Raw genomic sequence first — 19,578 nt, 5'->3', positions numbered from 1 at the left:
CTCCTCGGCTGTCATCATCCGCACGTGGAAGGGGTCGACGGGAAGGTCGTCTGCCGCGGCGCTGTTATTCCTGACGGCGGAAACCGTGCATTCTCCCGTCCGCTTGTCAATCTTGTACGACAGGCCTGGCAACAATGGATAATTATCTATATAATTATCAATAATTATCAATCACGTACAACAGGCCTGGCAACAACAGATAATTATACATAATTATCAATAATTATCAGTTATCACTCCCACCACAGGCCTGGCAACAACAGATAATTATCCATGATTATCACTCATGTACGACAGGCCTGGCAACAATGGATAATTATCTATAATTATCAATAATTATAAGCTACCACTCCCACCACAGGCCTGGCAACAACAGATGATTATCAACAATTATCAATGCATCTCACCTGTGCTGATTATCAATAACAATTGCTCCCACCTGTGTTGAAGTCGTCCACTGTAGATACGGGGTTGCTGGTTGGGGCATCTGGGCTGGACGGAGGTTTGGTGTCGTATCGGACCAGCTGGTTTCCTGTGTCAAACCATTCCTAATATGGGAACACACCATATATCTGTCATTTTATATATTCGGCTGTTATCCATTCCTACCAGCGGGAGGGCTGGGACCGAGGGCGATACAAAATACACTGTGTAGTATTGAATTTCCATATATTTTATATATTTGTTGGGCTGCAAGGTTCTGCAGCAGTTCTGACCTCCACGGATCTGTCTTTGGTGCTGAAAACGTTTTCAGTCAAAATAAGAGCCATTCAGGAAGTGTAGGTGCCAAGATATGGCAGCTTACGAGTGTTTTTAAATGCTTGAAACAGCTGCCACTGGTCAAATCATGGTTTCGACAGCTGTCAGCGATGTTTGTTTATTCTGACAGTTTGTGTTGATTAAAACCCTTGTTTCCTCACCTTGAAGTTTCCGATGAGCCGGCTGCTGCCCACCGCGACCTCCGACTGGAAGGAGAAGACCTGCGGGACGGGCGGCAGCGGGACGGTCTCCTCACGCCCGGGACAGTACACGTGGGGCGGCGTCTGGGCAAGGGCAAACAAGGTCATACATGTGGGGTGGCGTCTGGGTAAGGGCAAACAAGGTCATACACATGGGGCGGCGTCTGGGCAAGGGCAAACAAGGTCATACACGTGGGGCGGCGTCTGGGCAAGGGCAAACAAGGTCATACACGTGGGGCGGCGTCTGGGCAAATCAAGGTCAAATCATGGTTAAGTGTACTGAGAGGTCCCCTGAACAAGGTCAAATCAAGGTCACATGCAGGCTTTCACCATGGCCGTGAGTTTGAAAAGTGTCGGGATGTGTCCCGAGTGTCTCACCTCGAAAGCTGCTACTCCGGCGTCGATGTTGGCTCGGAACTGTGAGAACTCGTACACGTGGCTGATGTGCCGCGCCGGGAAGCCGCCCGTCTTCCCCGTCACGTTGATTCGCACGGGGATCGGGTTTCGGGCGTCATCAAGGCTGTAGGCTGCGCTCTGGGGGGAGGGGAGGGTGGCTCACATCAGCACACAAACAAACAAGCATGACCATAGTCAGGAATGGTGAAGTACATATAGTACCACATCATACACACACATAGGCGCGCACACACACACATAGGCGCACACACACACACATAGGCGCGCGCACACACACACACAAACAAATAGACAAAGCTCACCTGGTAGCCAGGCAGGGTGAAATAGTACTGTCCGAAGAACGTGACATCGAGGTTGGGCAGGTATTGGCAAACAAACATGACCATAGCTAGGAATGGTGAAATAGTACCACATCATACACACACACACACAGGCACACACAGAAATAAACAAGCTCACCTGGTAGCCAGGCAGAGTGAAGTAGTACTGTCCGAAGAAGGTGACGTCCAGGTCAGCCATGTACTGGCAGGTGGACCACCACTGGACCGGGATGCCGCGCACTTCGGCTGTGCCCTCGTAAAACAGGCTCACCTGCGGCCCAAAGTGGAACACCTGCCAACAAAAGCACACAGGTAAAAATCGTTGTACAGAGTATCACAGATCACTGATCATGAAGGAGCATTATATAACAACTAGAAGGTACTAGTAACTGGTCCTTCTTTGTTTGCTCAGTGTAGGGTCAAGCAGTCGACACTGCGCTTAAAGTTTGGGCTACTGGAACAGCCACTCAGTCAACTTGTCAATTCAGTGTGAAGCATCATGGCCAGATTTGGAGCATTATGACTGGTTTAAATTTGTGGCTGGTATGAAGCATGTACCTGGTTAACACTGTAGATGTGCGCTGTGGTGCCGTTGCCACTGTTTACCCCAAACAGGCCGAGCTGAGACATGCTGAGTTCTGACGCTTTCTGAGTCACACACGTGGGTCCTGGAAAACAGTTCCCATCCTGTTACTACACTTACTACACAGCCCTGTTAATACACAACCCTGTTACTACACTTACTACACAGCCCTGTTAATACACAACCTGTTACTACACTTACTACACAGCCTTGTTAATACACAACCCTGTTACTACACTTACTACACAGCCTTGTTAATACACAACCCTGTTACTACACTTACTACACAGCCTTGTTAATACACAACCCTGTTACTACACTTACTACACAGCCCTGTTAATACACAACCCTGTTACTACACTTACTACACAGCCCTGTTAATACACAACCCTGTTACTACACTTACTACACAGCCCTGTTACTACACAATCCTGTTACTACACTTACTACACAGCCCTGTTAATACACAACCTGTTACTACACTTACTACACAGCCCTGTTAATACACAACCCTGTTACTACACTTACTACACAGCCCTGTTAATACACAATCCTGTTACTATATATACACAACCCTGTTACTGCACAATTCTGTTACAACTACATTTGTACACAATCCTGTAATTGTAGAACCTGAACCAATGCCTTCTGAGTCTGACAGGTGGGTCCTGGAAAACAGTTACAGTTCTATAGAGCAGTGGTCTGAGACATGCCAAGGACTAATGAAGTCAAATGAAAGACTCTACATGTACATGTATGTTGCCAGTTATTACCAAAAGCCTTCAGATCTTTAGAATTATTAGTTACTCAGAGTTAGTTGGCAGGGTCCTTCCATATGGAGAGATGATGGTAGCACTGACTAGATCTGGTGTTCTGGCTGTGTGCAGACTCTTAAGTGTAGCTAATCAGCCTTTGCATGGCAGTCCTGGCCACAGTTAACTAAGGACACAGGAAAGTTGAGACATCTGTAGAATGCATATGCTTACCTATACATGTACATGTATTATATACACTTACCAGTTATGACAAAGGCTTCGTCCTGAGGAAAGTCGTACACGACCATGCGAGTCGACCCGTGGGCCTCGGACCGGATCGACCCTCGGTTCCGCGGGCCGTCATAGTACTCCATAACTGCCACTGAGTAGCCTTTATCCAGCAGGTTACACTCCACATACGCCTGGAACACATCTGGCAGCACAGGGATCTGTACAGGGGAAAACTGGGGCTTTAGTACACAATAACCGCCACTGTGTAGCCTTTAGTACTTAATGACTGCCACTGTGTAGCCTTTATCCAGCAAGTTACACTCTACATACGCCTGGAACACATCTGGCAGCAAGGGGATCTGTACAGGGTAAAACTGGGGCTTTAGTACACAATAACCGCCACTGTGTAGCCTTTAGTACTTAATGACTGCCACTGTGTAGCCTTTAGTACTTAATGACTGCCACTGTGTAGCCTTTATCCAGCAGGTTACACTCTACATACGCCTGGAACACATCTGGCAGCACAGGGATCTGTACAGGGTAAAACTGGGGCTTTAGTAAACACTGTGGCTGTCAATGTAAATATTATGTAATATATTGAAAAATATGTACGAGAGACATTAGTATAATTGCATCTTAGACTATTAAAAATCAATGTTTTATACCATCTGCTGATTGTCATACTGTTGAGTGTGCTTCAAATTTATAATTTAAAATTGAGTGAGTGAGTGTGTGTGTGTGTGTGTGTGTGTGTGTGTGAGTGAGTGTATGAGGGAGTGAGTTAGTGAGTGAGTGTGAGTGAGTGAGTGAGTGTGAGTGAGTGTGTGTGTGTGTGTGTGTGAGTGAGAGTGAGTGTGTGTGTGTAGTGAGTGAGTGAGTGTGAGTGAGAGTGAGTGTGTGTGTGTAGAGTGAGTGAGAGTGAGAGTGAGTGTGTGTGTGTAGAGTGAGTGAGTGAGTGAGTGAGTGAGTGAATAAGAGATTTCACCTGTGGCCCAGCGTTGGGTGGCCTCTCCATGCAGACACATGAGTGAGTGAGTGAGTGTGAGTGAGTGAGTGAGTGAGTGAGTGAGTGAGTGTGTGTGTGAGTGAGTGAGTGAGTGAGTGAGTGAGTGAGTGAGTGAGTGAGTGAGTGAGTGAGTTATTTGTGTGAGTGAGTGAATGAGATATTTCACCTGCGGCCCAGCGTTGGGCGGCCTCTCCATGCAGACACTCGGGTCTCTCTCCCCGGTCACCGCCGTAAGCAGCACGGCAGCCAGGATCCAGCCTGAGAGTCTCCCCATTCTGTCAACTATAACAGATAACCCAGGGTTAGGTAGGTAAGCCAGCAGTGGCTGTACTGTGTGCCTGCGAAGCTGGTGTGTTGCACCGAAGGGCAGTTATACCCTGAGCTAGTATACAGATACAGATTTATCTGACTTAAGACTGACTGCTTCCAACTCAACTAAAAGCTTCAAGATATTTAATAAACGAATAGAGTAAACTTGTGTAGTCTATTAAATTAGCATCTCTGCTTCTGAAACAGGTGTCATGGTCAAATCAGTAATATATGATGTTGATTATGAAAGGTCCAGATTGTTTCATAACTACTACTAAGGACAGCATAGAGCACAGTCAGTAAGAAAATGGCCAGGCCATACTGTTGTGCTGTACAAAGTCAAACCAACAGTCACAACTTTGTGAGAGTGATACAGAAGGGCATCTTCATAGGAGGCAAGTCAAGCTTAGCTTATTGGACAAGATCAGCAGAAGTTACAAGTTTAGCTAACTTCCTTATTTTCACTCACCTGTCCTTCGCAATCTCCTGTTGTTGTTTTATTTCGCCAAATGTCGTGAGAAACAACGTAAGCCATCAGAGCCAGGCATTAGATATCACCTGCAGTGAACCTTACCCTTACTGTCAATGATTTACACCTAAGTCTATTGTCAGTGTTCGAGCTTTCTGGCCGGGGTACTAGTACCAAATCTCCAAGCAGATGTTAGGGGGAACGGTGACGTTTTCTGAGAGCCTGACGCCTGACGTTCTTAAGGTAGGTGCTGTCAGAGACGCGCGTCTGGCTGAAAACTAAATTTTCCACTTCCAAACATCTGCTTGGAGATTAGGATCTCTTCAAGGCCGCCTGGAGCCGCCTGGCTGCAGTACCGATGAACTCCGCATGGCGCGCCGATAGCTCCTTCCCCTGTCAACATGGCGGCTGTGATGGATTTGCGGGGTCATTGCTAAGATTCTGGAGGCGACAAGACCGGTCTGTCGGCTCCACCCGCGGTTTCTGTGCCGGATTCCTGCCGGGGGAACTTCCCGCCTCTCACAACCCGCTCCGTCCGGCGGTAAGTCTGACCAGCGGCCCGCTATCACACATCTCCCGGCCCCGGAATAACCCCGTATTATAAATCAGCTCCGTTTCAATCTGCGGTCTGCGGAGGTTTTACAGCAGGCAGATGTGAGATCAGGGGAACCGGAGGGGCGTGAGGGAAACACAGGCAGGGACGGAAGCTTTAGCTGGTACAGACGGGGGCGTTTCCCCTGTATGTTAGGGTTAGGGGGAGGGGCGGCGCTGTGGGGGGGGGGGTGTAATGTACGGGTCCGTTCATTAACATGCTGGGGTTGTGTCAGGCATAAATATTCCACCACCTGTTGTGCTTAATGCTGTAACGTTAAGCATGGTTTAAGAACTACTGTGGGGCACGGAGGAACCTTAACCTGGATAATCGTAACGTCTTCAGGTGTGAACACACCGGTACGAGTCTTGGATCTGCCTGGCAGTGTTTTTTTTTTTATTATACATCCTAAATACTAACACCTGTTGGCTAACCCTAATCTCCAAGCAGATGTTGGGAGGCAGGGCTGGAAATACTGGGTGCATGTGCACCTTATTGCACCCAAAATTGGTACTGTGCACCCAATTTTTCTCTGTGGCTGCACTGGTGCACCCAAACATTTTTGTAGCTATTTTTTTACATATCAAATGTTTAATATTACACAGGATATTCTTGGCATCTAAGTGTCAGAAAAATAATAAAATCTAGTAGAACTTGAAGTTAGCTCCCTTTTTGGATTCAAGCTCATCACAAGAGGAGAAGTAAGATCTCTAATGATGTTTTATTTTATATGGTGCACCCAAATATGAATTTTGAGCCCTGCATACTGTTTTTCCTTCCTGACATCTGTGTGGAAATGACCCCAACAATAGGAGAGTGTTTGGCAAATCGATGTCTGTAGCGTTAATTGATATGATAGGATTAGGAAATGGCAAGTTCTCCCCCAGTATGTGGCAAACATCCATCCATTAGGCTAACTGCCAACTCATTTTCTTGGCTCTGACATTTGGCTGTGTCTGTAGAGTTTTAGATGTAAAAATGCCTTTCTGTGTGACACACCAGCTTATTTTTTATGTGGTTTGGGCGTTTTTATCTTATATATAACGTTATAAGGCTTTCTTAAATTTGATACAGGACCAAGTATGATCAGTTTTTTAAAAAGTCTTTGGTGGCATATTAACGTTAAATTCTGCCCTGACAATTTTTGACACTGTCTTGTAGAAACCAAAAGATCTGCTGGGGATTATGACACTCTAGTAATCAGCTGTTGTTTATGTGCTTGTTTTGTTTTCCAGGCGTTGTTTGTTCTGTTGTCTGTCAGGAACGCTGCAACACAAACTCAGGAATGTTGATCAAGGAATACCGGATTCCGCTGCCTCTCAGTGTGGAGGAGTATCGCATTGCTCAACTGTACATGATACAGGTACGTAACAGTATATCATAACAGTATTGTATATGATACAGGTACATATAGTACGATACAGGTACGTAATAATATAATATAACTGTTACAGTATGATATACATGTATGATACAGGCACGTATAGTATGATACAGGTACGAAACAATATAACATATTACAGTATAATATATAATACAGGTAAATTACAGTGCAAAATGTGTATGATACAGGATCACATAGTAATTATATAACTTGTCTACATACATGTACATGATTCAGATACCTAACATTATATGATACAGGAATTATATCACATAACTGTACATGATTAGTATTTCTCTCGTTATGTCCTTTCTGTCATTTTAATTTGGTCAGGGATGAAAAAAGGAACAGTCCTGTTTCCCTTAGCCTTTTGCAGAGGTATGTAAGAAAGCTTAGATAAATAAGCTCTTGACAAGTTCCTGCTTGTTTCCCACAGAAAAAATCCAGAGAAGAGAGCCAGGGAGAAGGGAATGGAGTGGAGGTCCTAGCAAACAAGCGAAGACTATTATTTCTCGTTAAAACCTTCCTGTTTCCCTCAGCCTTTGTAATTTTGTGATTGTTTCCCTGCAGAAAAAGTCGAGAGAAGAGAGCCAGGGAGAAGGGAACTGTGTAGAGTTGACATACATGTACATGTAGAACCTGAAGTTTATGCTTGTTTCCCACAGAAAAAGTCCTGTGAAGAGAGCCAGGGAGAAGGGAATGGAGTGGAGATCCTTGTGAACAAGCCGAGATTATTATTCCTTCCTGTTGTTGAAATAAAACCTGAAGTTTATGCTTGTTTCCCACAGAAAAAGTCCCGTGAAGAGAGCCAGGGAGAAGGGAACGGTGTGGAGATCCTGGTGAATGAGCCTTACAGAGATGGCCCCGGTGGCAGTGGGCAGTACACACGGAAAGTTTACCACATCGTAAAGCTCACATGTTCCTGCTTGTTTCCACAGAAAAAGTCAAGAGAAGAGAGCCAGGGAGAAGGGAATGGTGTGGAGATCCTAGTGAACGAGCCGTACCGAGATGGCCCCGGGGGCAGCGGGCAGTACACACGGAAAGTTTACCACATCGGGACCCACATTCCCAGCTGGTTCAGATCCATTCTGCCCAAGGCATGTTCATTACCAATACATCGTTTGTAACAGTAAACTGTGTTTTACATGTAATTTCAACTGGATTGTATAAAAATTTTCTTATAATATCTACCTTTACTACAAAATGCGCCTATTGTTAAAAGTAACAATATAATACATTGTACCATTGTAACTGTAATGATATTGTAATTATTGTAAATTTGGTTTTAATTGCGTGTTACATACTGTGAATACCAATAAAGCCATCCTGTATCTTGTATTCAGGCTGCCCTGAGGGTAGAGGAGGAAGCGTGGAACGCCTACCCGTACACCCGGACCCGCTACACCTGCCCCTTCATCGAGAAGTTCTTCCTGGAGATAGAGACCAAGTACTGTGCAGACGGCGGCAAGCAGGACAACGTCTTCAACCTGAGCGGAGCTGAGAAAAGGAACAGGATAGTCGGTACGTGGTTACTCTTTTTCCTTCTGTTATGTGTGGACTTATGTTTAAAACATAATAAAAGTAATGTTTGTCTGTCTGTCATGACGCTGTTTACCCTACATATCTGTATGACTGTTGATTATTTGTTTGTTTGTTTGTTTGCAGATGTGATAGATGTAGTGAAAGACGACCTGCCTGCCCATGATTATAAGTTAGAGGAGGACCCGGCTCTGTACAAGTCTGCCAAAACCGGCCGCGGACCGCTGGGACCGGACTGGAAACAGAAGTGCCAAGGTCAGGAACATTTGTTCTGGAATTTTAAAAAAAATAATGCTGGACTTGAAATTGAGATGAAAACACAGTCTGGGGTAAAAGTCTGTACCTTCATACACACAGTTTCTGGAAGTAAATCTAATCATATTATTATTATTATTACTTTGTTTTATTGTTTCCTTTTATAAGTTTTATAACTTTTTTCCCAATCCTCGAAAAATAAAATTTAATGTGAATAAAAAAAAATCAATTCATCAGATTGCTGTTTTACTCTCAGTCAGGTTTGTTTTTATCTTGGCCTATAATTGATCAATTTTGACATCAAAATCAATGAGAACAAAGGATCACTGATGATATGAAGGTTGGTTGATGTGTAGTACGTAGCATTAGTGCTGTTTTGTTGTTATTGTGTGCAAAGATCACAATCAAAATCTGCCATGTGATAGTAATTATATGAGCTCCTGTTTTCCACTGCTTCACAGACTCCCCGAATCAGGACATCATGTGCTCCTACAAGCTCTGCAAAGTGGAGTTCCGGTACTGGGGGATGCAGAACAAGATAGAGAAGTTCATCCATGATGTTGGTAAGTTGCCATGGCAACTGCATCAGATCCACATTGATGTGAGAATGATGATGAGTGTGGTATGAATGGAATCCCACAGGAAGCCACAGCTAAGCTACATTTTTGTAGTATGGATGGACATACCCAGTAGTGGTTAGATTGTAGTTCATTGTTGTCATCTCTAGACAAACGAGTTAATGAGTTCATGATGTATCCGCAGCCCTCAGGAAGACCATGCTGCAGGCCCATCGGCAAGCCTGGTGCTGGCAGGATGAGTGGGAGTGAGTGAGTGTGTGTGAGTGTGTGTGAGTGTGTGTGAGTGTGTGTGTGTGTGTGTGTGTATGTGTGTGTGTGTGTATGTGTGCGTGTGTGTGTGCGTGTGTGTGTGTGTGTGTGAGTGTGAGTGTGAGTGTGTGTGTTGGAGAGAGAATTAGAGAGTTCTTATATGTTGATTCTGCAGCCCTGAATAAGACCATGCTCCAGGCCCACCGGCAGGCCTGGTGCTGGCAGGATGAGTGTGTGTGTGTTGGTTAGGTTGTGATACATGTACATGTATGTTGGTTCAGCCCTGAGGAAGACCATGCTGCAGGCCCACCGCCAGGCCTGGTGCTGGCAGGATGAGTGGGAGTGTGTGTGTGTTGGTTAGAGAGTTAGTTCTGACGTGTTGATTGTGTTCCCCCACAGCCCTGAGGAAGACCATGCTGCAGGCCCATCGGCAGGCCTGGTGCTGGCAGGATGAGTGGGAGTGAGAGTGTGTGTGTGTGTGTGTGTTGATGTATGTTGTTTGTGTTCCCCTGCAGCCCTTGAGGAAGACCATGCTACAGGCCCATCGACAAGCCTGGTGCTGGCAGGACGAGTGGGAGTGTGTGTGTGTGTAGGTGTTAGTGTGTGTGTGTGTGTGTGAGTGTTGGAGAGAGAGTTAGAGAGTTGTGACATGTTGTTTTTGCAGCCCTGAATAAGACCAAGTTAGTTCTGACGTGTTGATTGTGTTCCCCCACAGCCCTGAGGAAGACCATGCTGCAGGCCCATCGGCAAGCCTGGTGCTGGCAGGATGAGTGGGAGTGTGTGAGTGTGTGTTGGTGTGTGTTGGTTAGGTTGTGATACATGTATATACATGTATGTTGGTTCAGCCCTAAGGAAGACCATGCTGCAGGCCCACCGGCAGGCCTGGTGCTGGCAGGATGAGTGGGAAGGGCTGGAGATAAACGACATCCGCAGGCTGGAGAAGGAGACACAGCTGGCTCTGGCCCACAAGATGCAGCGTCAGGGCAGCAGCAGCAGCCTGCAGGAGGCACACGTGCCGCCGAAGCCTGCTGCGCCTGCTGCGTCACTCCCTGCTACAGAGGAGACCCCGGCCGGGCCGCAGGCTGCTGAGGACAAGACTAAGCAGGCCGCAGATACCAACAGGAGCACCAACGGTCAGTAGCAATAGTGGAGAACCAGAGGACTCAAGTATTTGTTTGGGCTTGTCTCTGTGTGCGTGTGTCTGTGTCTATGTGTGTGTGTCCATGTGTGTGTGTTTAATTAATTTAATGTGTTATAATTGTTAATTTACACAATGCAGTGTTGCTGTATGCGATCTGTAAGAGGGTTCTTTATTTTTTGCCACCTTGTCGTCTCTGTAGGTTGCGAGACGAGGAACTTCTACGAGTGGAGATTCCAGAGCATCGTGCGTGACTCGGAGAGCTGCTCCAGCTCGGATGAGGAGTTCTTCGATGCTCAGGGTGAGTCTGACGTGTCCAACAGGCCTCCTGTCCTGATGGACGTGGCCTCACCAAGTCACTTTCTTGGTTCTCGGACATTTCTAAGTAAAATTTAGCAAGAGATCTGAATGGAACCAGAGTGCAGGGAGGAAAACTCTGTGAAACTGTGTGAGCCAAAGTACAGACTTTTCCTTCAGACTCAGTTTTCCTGTGGATATTCTGCCTACCTGCCTGCCTAAATACTGGCGGATATTCTAGTTCAGCAGTATTTGAACCGAGAACCAGAAAACTGAGATGGTTTGGCCTCAGTACTTTGTTTCCCCAGCATGAGTAATAATGTCTGTCCAGCACAGTTCTGTGTTGCCTGTCCCTCCTCATGTCTGTTCTACTGCAGTAACATTGTTTTGTGTGTTGATGTCAATCTTAATATTGACAAAATTGTTTTTCTGTGTAGTTTAAAATTTCTGTTGCTCCAATTTTTCATTGATTTTGTCCGTTTTGTCCTGCCGTCGTCCTGGTAGGACTTGAAGTCTTGGGATCGCCAGGTGTGTGTGTCTCGTGTCTTTGTCTTGTCTTGAAATACTTCTTAAGTTTGTCTCTGTCTTGAAATACTTCTTAAGTTTCTTACCGTCTGAGTGTGAAGTTTTGTCAAGAACTATAGAATAGAATCCTGAAGGTCCATGTTTGAGTGTCCTAAAGGTTGTAATAGTTCAGTGTCTTTCATTAGTTTCATTTTCTTTGTGGGTTTTCTGTATCTGTCAACCCATCCCTGTAACTTTAGGGGCAATGTTAAGCCCACCCTGTAGTGGACAAATAATGGAACACAAATTAACATGGGCGGACTGTACTTCCAGTGGCCAATGAGTTCTCTTTCTGTCCATAAACTTCAGGCACTGCTAAAGGCCATGCCACTTCATTTCCTTGTTTCTCATCAGGTTCTTGGACAAATTATGGTAGAAATTTAGCAAGACGAAAACAGGCATGGAAGAAAACTTGGACCTGACTGTTCACTCCCTGAAAACTGTATGTACCAAGTCTTAGATACAAACTTTCCTCTCAGACTGTTTTCATGTTCCTGACCCAAATTTTCCCTTCCTTCTGCAGATGCTCTGGACGAGACGCTGCTGACCAAGTGGAGCTCCGAGGAGATGGTTGCTATGGACACAGTTGCTATGGATACGGTTGCTATGGACACGGTTGCCATGACACCCGAGACACCTGGGAAACAACAGGAGAAAGGTCAGTGTCTGCAATTCTGAAGGTCACTGAAGGTTTCGCTGATTTTGAGGAGAATAATATCAAAATGCTTTAATTTCACTCTAAACCTAAATAAATCTTAACAAAAACATGTTCTCAACTAAAAACAGAAATTCTACCATTCAATAAATGCACTTCACATTCAATGAATGCATCTCACATTCAATGAATGTATCTCACATTCAATGAATGTATTTCACATTCAATGAATGTATTCTGCATTTACTGAATGTGCATTCAATAAATGCAGAATATATTCCACATTCAATGAATGTATTCTGCATTCATTGAATGCATATCAGTGAAATTGTATAAATGCATCTAGAAGTAAAAATGTACCATACTAGTGGATGTCAGAGTAATGATGGTGCCTGTGACTCATTTTTAATGATGATTAGTAATGATTGTGTGTGACATCATTATTTTATTATTTCATTTAATGAAAACAACAAACAAACTTGATACACATATTAACCAAGCCTGTATTTACCCCCATTTGAGTGTAGACCAATGGCTGTCACAAGATCATAGACATTATCATCCAGAAAGTGGGAGTAGCCATAATTATAACATTCAAGCAGCAATTTGATTTCGGAAAACAATTTAACTCTGGACTCAGCAAATAAGTCCAAAATGACCCGAATAAGTTTTATTGAGGACATGACAGAGAGTGACAAATACATGTGTATGCAGATTTTGTTTAACTAGTCCATAGGGACTAGTCCAATTCTAAATGATTATATAATAATTATCCATAAACATTACAATTATGTGTCAATTAAACATGAGAATTTTCCATTATGTAATGTGAATAATTTTTCACCTCTTCAAGCCGACCACCTAACCATATATATTATAGCGACTGCATTTTCTCGGTCCTGAAAACTTTTCTCATTGACACAAGCATAAAGTGACCTGCAGGAGTTGTACAACCCACAAACAGGCAAGAGATTTTTATGGTTGTCTCTTACATGTGAGTTCCATCCGTCATGAAGACTATGACAGTACCACAGTTCCTTTTGTAAAGCTGTAATTGCCATAAATCATAACACAGTTGAAAGCAAAGTCTTCAATCATAACTTTGACTTTATTCCAATTTCCAACTTGTATGGCAGTCTTGAACCCAGTCTTGTGCAGTTAGAAACCCAGTAGGAACAATAGTTGTCTACATCATGTATGTCATTACACACATAAATTCCTTCAGCGAAGAGCTGTGTGTGTTAGTGTTCAAAAACTATACTTTACATGAAAGCTACTGATAATGAACTAGAAAGGCCGACATTTGCTTGGGAGCAAATACAGCATATTTCAGTCCATCTCCCTCCCGCGCAAAAGTGGACTATTCCAAACTTACCCCAGTGCAAAACTGGCAAAGGTTCTCAAATAAATGAATTAAATAGTAGCTATATGAGAACAAAGATGCAACAACAAGTACTTTGAATCTCGAAAGCTTTACTAATCTTATTGCAGGTATGCAAAAACTAACAATGATGAGATTTGATACATTTTGAAGGTCTTAGGCACATAAAATTGAATTTGTGGGTCATTACGCACCACTTAGGTGCAATGTGACCTCAGGTAACCCGCAATGGAACACATGTTCCATGGATGGAACACGTGTTCCATGGATGGAACCGGCCATTCTTTAGATAGAACATGGAACGGGTACAGCACTTTTGGCCCTTTTTTTGCTGAAAATAGCCATTAAAGTCCCCCAAATGAGTCATTTGGAAGTGGTGTATGCCAAATATGTGACTGCTATTCTGTATACACATGTTCAAGGTACCCCTATACCGAATTTCAGATCATTTGGTTGTAATACCAGGGCTCAGGATCCAAAAATCCATTTTTTGGCGAAAAATGCCCCAAAAAACCTTCATAAAAATTTTTCAAAGGCATGTATCAAAAAAATGAAAAAAACGCCTGGGGGTATTGGCCCACTCTACCTCCATGCCAAATTTCAAGTCATCTGGCTGAATGATGGCGGAGTTGAATCCCTTTGACTGTTTGGCAGGAGGAGAAGAAGAAGAAGAAGAAACATCAGAGAACACAATATATTTCATCCATACCATGGTATGGACTGAAATATAAAAAATTAATTTATAGTCGTACTACATAGTAGTTCATTTTGTTCTTCCTTTAGTAGGCTTTACACAGTTAAAGACCTGATAAATTTCCCCCCTATTTCTTCTACTACATTTGTATGATGTATCACCTAAGGCTTTTAAAGACTTTGCATCATTCTCTATAATTCCCTTATTATTATACATGTAAGTTGTGCTTAAGCTTTCTTTCCCTCACAAAATGTACCTCCACTGTACTAGTTGGACTGCAAGTCTTGCTACTGCTAACACCAGAAGCTGTTTCATGCTGCTTTATCTGCTGCAAGTATTTACAGTGTACTTAGGGATTAACTTGTAACAAGGCATGACAGATTGATTTGTATCAGAGGCTGTCATGTGCCCTCAGTTATCCCCTGGCTGACAGAACTTTGAAGAACACCCTGGGGGTTGTCAATGAAGATTGTGATTTGTAGAGTGACTCAAAAGTCAACACCGTGATTCTGCTGAACAATAAATGCTAATACTGTAGTGCAAACTTTCCCTTAGCCCAAGGCCACGTCCCCTCAGCCAATAAGAGCTGTTAATTTACTGTGGTAATATCCACATAGTGTGGGGCTATTTTATGCAACTGAGGGGAAAACTGTTTAATAATAATAGGCTGTCAGCCTAAACTGTGGGGATATCAACCAAAAAGTGTAGGGGATGTAGGCATGTGACCTGTCCTGACCAATCCTCACCGATCTTGTAATCCTCCTTCTGGGACTAGACTCATGTCATGTGATAACTGACCAATCCCACTCTGATTTCTAATTGCCCAGAGGAATCGCCCCAGACACATGTCTGCTCATTTTTGTGCAGTCTTGACAGGCATGGCAAGATGAATTAACCTTGTGGCCACCAGAGCCTGCTGGGTCAGTTCTCTGGGTTAGGGTAAAGAAGAACAACTACATGTATACACTGAAAAAAATGAATAGCTATTTCATTTCATATTATAAGACGTGGAAAAGCTTTGGGGAAGTGACTCATGGGCTAAAAAAGTTGTGGCTTTGGTAGGGGATTTCTACTCTAAAAATCTAGCCAAAAAATCCACTCAGTGGGAAACCTTGCCCGCCTATGAGGGTAACTCTTACATATCTCACATTTTGTGCTAAGTACACAGCTATCATGAACTATTTCCAGAAACTGTGTATTATTCCCTTTGAAAGAAACTTCAGAAGGTGCTGTGACATGCTTTTATCATCATTTCTTGGGTAGCAATAGGTGTATGCCAAAACATTGGTCAGGTGTGGAGGTTGCATTTTCACCGACCCTTCCTTCCAAACCTTTCAATTCATGTCATATCATGGAGTTCATTTAGTGTTAGTCTGGTATGCATACATGTACCTATCATATCTGCAAGAGCCTTGGCTGTGATATGATTTTCTCTTGGCTGGCTGGATCTCTGAGCCAGCATTTATTTTCAAAACCCATGCTTGCACTACAAAACATACTTTTTTGATGTATATCTCAGTGTGCACACTGAGATATTTTGTGTCCAGGGTGCTTTGGGTCTGGCATCCAGGCTAGGAAGGGCCAACATGGAAATTTTACCATAGACGCCCCTCACCGAAGGGGGCCGAATCATGCCGGGTTACTGACTCAAGGACCAAGGAGGAGAGACAATGAAATGAATGTAGTCTTGACTGAACCAAAATGACTTGTGCATGTTAACTTAGGCCACACCAATTTGTTGGTTCTCGGATTTTTCTCTTAATTTTTTTCTGATTTGCAAAAAAAAAGATTGAGAAAAGTTCTTTTCTTCCTAGTTGTTTTTGATTTTAAGTTCAAAATTCATTGTTTAAATTTCAACCCCGCCTTTGTGTTGACTTCATACATTTGGGGCTATAATAGGATTCCTAGACCACAGTTTTTATTTTTACCTTTTTTCCGCCTTGTCACTTCATTTTTTTCTGAAAAAATCGGAGAACCAACAAATCGAATTGGTGTGGCCTTACAAGAAAATCCACTCAATCCCATCCTACAATTTGAATGATTTTCACTTACAAATACAAAAAAAGAAAACTATATAAATTCCACAACCTACACATTTATGGACTGAAATAGCACACAGGTACATATAGGTGTATGAGGCAACTCTAGTACTATTAATGGTCCACCAAAGACATGTACAAATGTTGCAAAGACATGTAAAACACTGAACCAGACCCTACATCTGCTTGAAAAAAAGCTCACAGTCTTATCATGCCAACTAGGGAGAGAAGGGCCTGTCCACTGGCAAGCTACAGTGGCAAGGCTGACTTGCAAGTTACCATCTGTGTCCTGGTAGACTGAACGGTACATGTAGGAGGGTCTGCATGGGGGGGTCCTGGCAACGGTTAACGGTAAATTCAGCAGGGCCGATAACGCTTAACGGTAAATTCAGGACGGTCGGCAACGCTTAACGGTAAATTGACAGGCTTTTTTTCGAGCTGCACTGGATTTGGTATCTCGCTTTGTGAGAAAAGGTGATCACTGACAAAATTACGTATACATGTAATGAAGCACGAATTAAAGGTACATTGTGTTCCCTGTGTTTCCCACCTGCCCTGGTCTCCTAATGTGTACACAAATAAAGGGGAGTCCGAGTCGACGTCGGCCAAGGCTCTACTCAGCTTGACTTTTTTCCGTGCGCCCAGTTTTACCGATGGATTTTGAGAGTGGAGCGCCGAAGGCGCTCGCAATCTAAGGGGGTCCGAGGGGTGCTCCCCGGGAAATTTAGGATTTTTAAGCCTTCAAAAATGCAATTTCCCGCAGTTTGAGAGGCAAATCATGGTGTTGATAGTGTTTGTCGGTCCTTTACTCAAGATTTTTTGTTAATTTTGCCTGTCAAGGTTGACTGATTTGTTTAAAAAAATCTGTAACGCTCCGCAAACTTCCGGTAATTGACGGGGGAAACTGGTGCTGGCTAGAGTCGAAGGGGACCGAGCGCAGAAGCGCGAGTCGAGCGCCAAAGGCGCGAGCAATGAAGGGGGGTCCGGGGGAGATTCTCCCCCGGGAAATTTTGTATTTTTGAACCTTCAATGACGCATTTTCCTGCACTTTGAAAGGCAAAATTAGGCGTAACGAAGAATTATTCATTAACGCTTAACGCTGAATTTAGGATGACAAATAACGTTTTACGTTGAATTCAAACGACCAATAACGCTTCACGATGAATATACTGATAACGCTTAACGTTGAATTAGAGCAGGCCGGTAACGATTAACGGTAAATTAAAATGGCTCATAACGGTTAACGAAAAAGGGCATGCAGGCCCTCATGTAGCTCACGGGGTATAAGGGTCTAAACTCCCCGTATAAAAAAGTACAAACTGTATCTTTTCATGTGTGGCAATGAGATTTTCAGACTTAAGATTAAAAAAAAGTGGAGACTGAGGAATTTGGAAAATGTGTTTAAACTTGTTTTGATGTGACAACAATGTATATTTACTTTACTCCTACCCCCTCTTTTGAGTTGACTTTGGTATAGTCGTCAAAACTATGGGCCTTTCTAGCTTGCTCTGTCCAAGGAGTTTCGATAAAAACATTTGATTTGAGAGTGACCATCCCCTATCTACAATGTATCTCTGCAACCTTGAACTGAATTTGTCTTTGCTCTTATAAAGTCAGGCTAAAGGATACTAGATTTACTCTAGTTTTCTAAGTTCCTGGTGGAACAGGAACAGGAGTGACATATGATACAGCACCTTGCCCCCTCAGCCTTCCTGTGACCCCAGCTAGCCAAGGGCCGACTGTGCAGGAATGCCTGGGCAGTTCCCACTGGGACCAAAGGATAGCCTGCCTTTGTTTAGGTTATCTGAACCAGCTTCTCAGTTTCTTATGAGGAGGAAACCTAAATTCGAGCTAGCTTGTGTAAGAAACAGGAGGCAGCTCCAGGAGGAACAGATAAAAACCTGATAAAAACCCACTGATCTATCACTTTGTGACAATGTCAAAATGTACACGTTTATCAATCACTGTCTCAATCTACTTTTCACAGATTATGATGAAATAAACTACAGCATAATTACATTTTACATCCACAGCTGAGAATAACTGCATGTTACAACAACTACAGGAGTTTGACATGAATTCTGATCACCTCAAACTCAGTCAAAGGAAAGCTGAATTGCATCTTCTTTTTCAAGTTGTTGTTTCATTCCTACAAAATGACCAGAAGGTATCAGGGATCTGAACAACAGATTAAGGTTGGACTTCAAGCCTTTTTTGTGACAGAGGTAGACAGAGGCCAACATCTGCTTGGAACATACAAACAATGGATACAAGGCATCTAGAAAACATCACAATTTTCTAGCTTAACATCTGCTTGGAGAAATCAGACACTGGATACAACAGGCTGGGATACAAGACAAGGAAATGGTGCCCCCAGCCTGGATGCCAGATCCCTGCCCCACGTATACTCCCCCCTCCATCATGGGAACCACCTGGATCCTATTCTCCAAGCAGATCCCTCTTGTGGCAAAAGGACAGTATCAAATTGGCCAGGCAGTATTAAAGTATCCATTAGCTAGAGAAGGTCTGCGGACACCAACGGGGTGGGGGTCAGGACAAACAAAAAACAAAAAAAAACACGGCCATACATGTATATAAAAATGTAACAATCATTCCCCAACAACCTCTGCTTGGATAGCCTGGGTTCCAGACCCATAGCACACTGGACACAAATATCTCAGTGAGCCTGGCACACTGAGATATTTTGTGTCCAGTGTGCTTTGGGTCTGGCATCCAGGCTACTGCTTGGAGAGTACCTGGATACCAGAGATTATCTCTCCAGAGGAACATGAAAACTCCTAGCCTGGGTGCCAAACCCATAGCACACTGGACACAAAATACTTTGTGTCCAGTGTGCTAATTGGGTCTGGAACCCAGGCTAGCAAACTCCTAGAGTGCTTGTGTTGGGCAGCCAGGAGGAGGGGTCAGTGAAAGGAAGTGGGTTGAAGGTCTCTGGAGTCTGGACAATACATTTGTACATGTACACCCAAGTGTGAAAAACGTCCTGGAGTACAGTAGTGATGGTAGTAGGCATTTCCACGGTCTCATCAGATCTTTAGGAGCTTTAATTTTGAATAAGCCAGATTTGATACAAAATTAGTGCATCGGAAGGCCACACCAATTAAATTAGTTGTTTGAAGCAACAGGGCGAGAATAAAAAACAA

General features: G+C 43.7%; 2 protein-coding genes across 2 annotated transcripts in view; one reads left to right on the top strand and one right to left on the bottom strand.

The window, feature by feature from the left end:
- The window catches only part of LOC109468823, an 11,242-nt gene extending 6,094 nt beyond the window's left edge, over window positions 1–5,148 (bottom strand). The window contains exons 1-8 of the mRNA XM_019767163.1: window positions 5,050–5,148; window positions 4,438–4,553; window positions 3,297–3,483; window positions 2,255–2,364; window positions 1,836–1,988; window positions 1,338–1,493; window positions 921–1,043; window positions 440–548 (exon numbers count right to left, since the gene is read on the bottom strand). Coding sequence (XP_019622722.1) covers window positions 440–548; window positions 921–1,043; window positions 1,338–1,493; window positions 1,836–1,988; window positions 2,255–2,364; window positions 3,297–3,483; window positions 4,438–4,545 — 946 coding nt within the window. The 5' untranslated portion in view covers window positions 4,546–4,553; window positions 5,050–5,148. The remainder of the gene's footprint in view (window positions 1–439; window positions 549–920; window positions 1,044–1,337; window positions 1,494–1,835; window positions 1,989–2,254; window positions 2,365–3,296; window positions 3,484–4,437; window positions 4,554–5,049) is intronic.
- Window positions 5,149–6,881: 1,733 nt separating this feature from the next.
- The window catches only part of LOC109468535 (membrane-associated phosphatidylinositol transfer protein 1-like), a 22,292-nt gene continuing 9,595 nt past the window's right edge, over window positions 6,882–19,578 (top strand). Inside the window, exons 1-8 of the mRNA XM_019766777.1 lie at window positions 6,882–7,004; window positions 7,964–8,122; window positions 8,369–8,546; window positions 8,691–8,819; window positions 9,281–9,382; window positions 10,492–10,779; window positions 10,987–11,085; window positions 12,169–12,303. Coding sequence (XP_019622336.1) covers window positions 6,927–7,004; window positions 7,964–8,122; window positions 8,369–8,546; window positions 8,691–8,819; window positions 9,281–9,382; window positions 10,492–10,779; window positions 10,987–11,085; window positions 12,169–12,303 — 1,168 coding nt within the window. The 5' untranslated portion in view covers window positions 6,882–6,926. The remainder of the gene's footprint in view (window positions 7,005–7,963; window positions 8,123–8,368; window positions 8,547–8,690; window positions 8,820–9,280; window positions 9,383–10,491; window positions 10,780–10,986; window positions 11,086–12,168; window positions 12,304–19,578) is intronic.

The sequence above is a fragment of the Branchiostoma belcheri genome, unplaced genomic scaffold, assembly GCF_001625305.1.
Source record: "Branchiostoma belcheri isolate BF01 breed outbred unplaced genomic scaffold, Haploidv18h27 scaffold2, whole genome shotgun sequence".
Taxonomy (NCBI): Eukaryota; Metazoa; Chordata; class Leptocardii; order Amphioxiformes; family Branchiostomatidae; genus Branchiostoma; species Branchiostoma belcheri.
The sequence above is the reverse complement of the archived record's forward strand: the minus strand, read 5'-3'. Positions and strand labels throughout refer to the sequence as shown.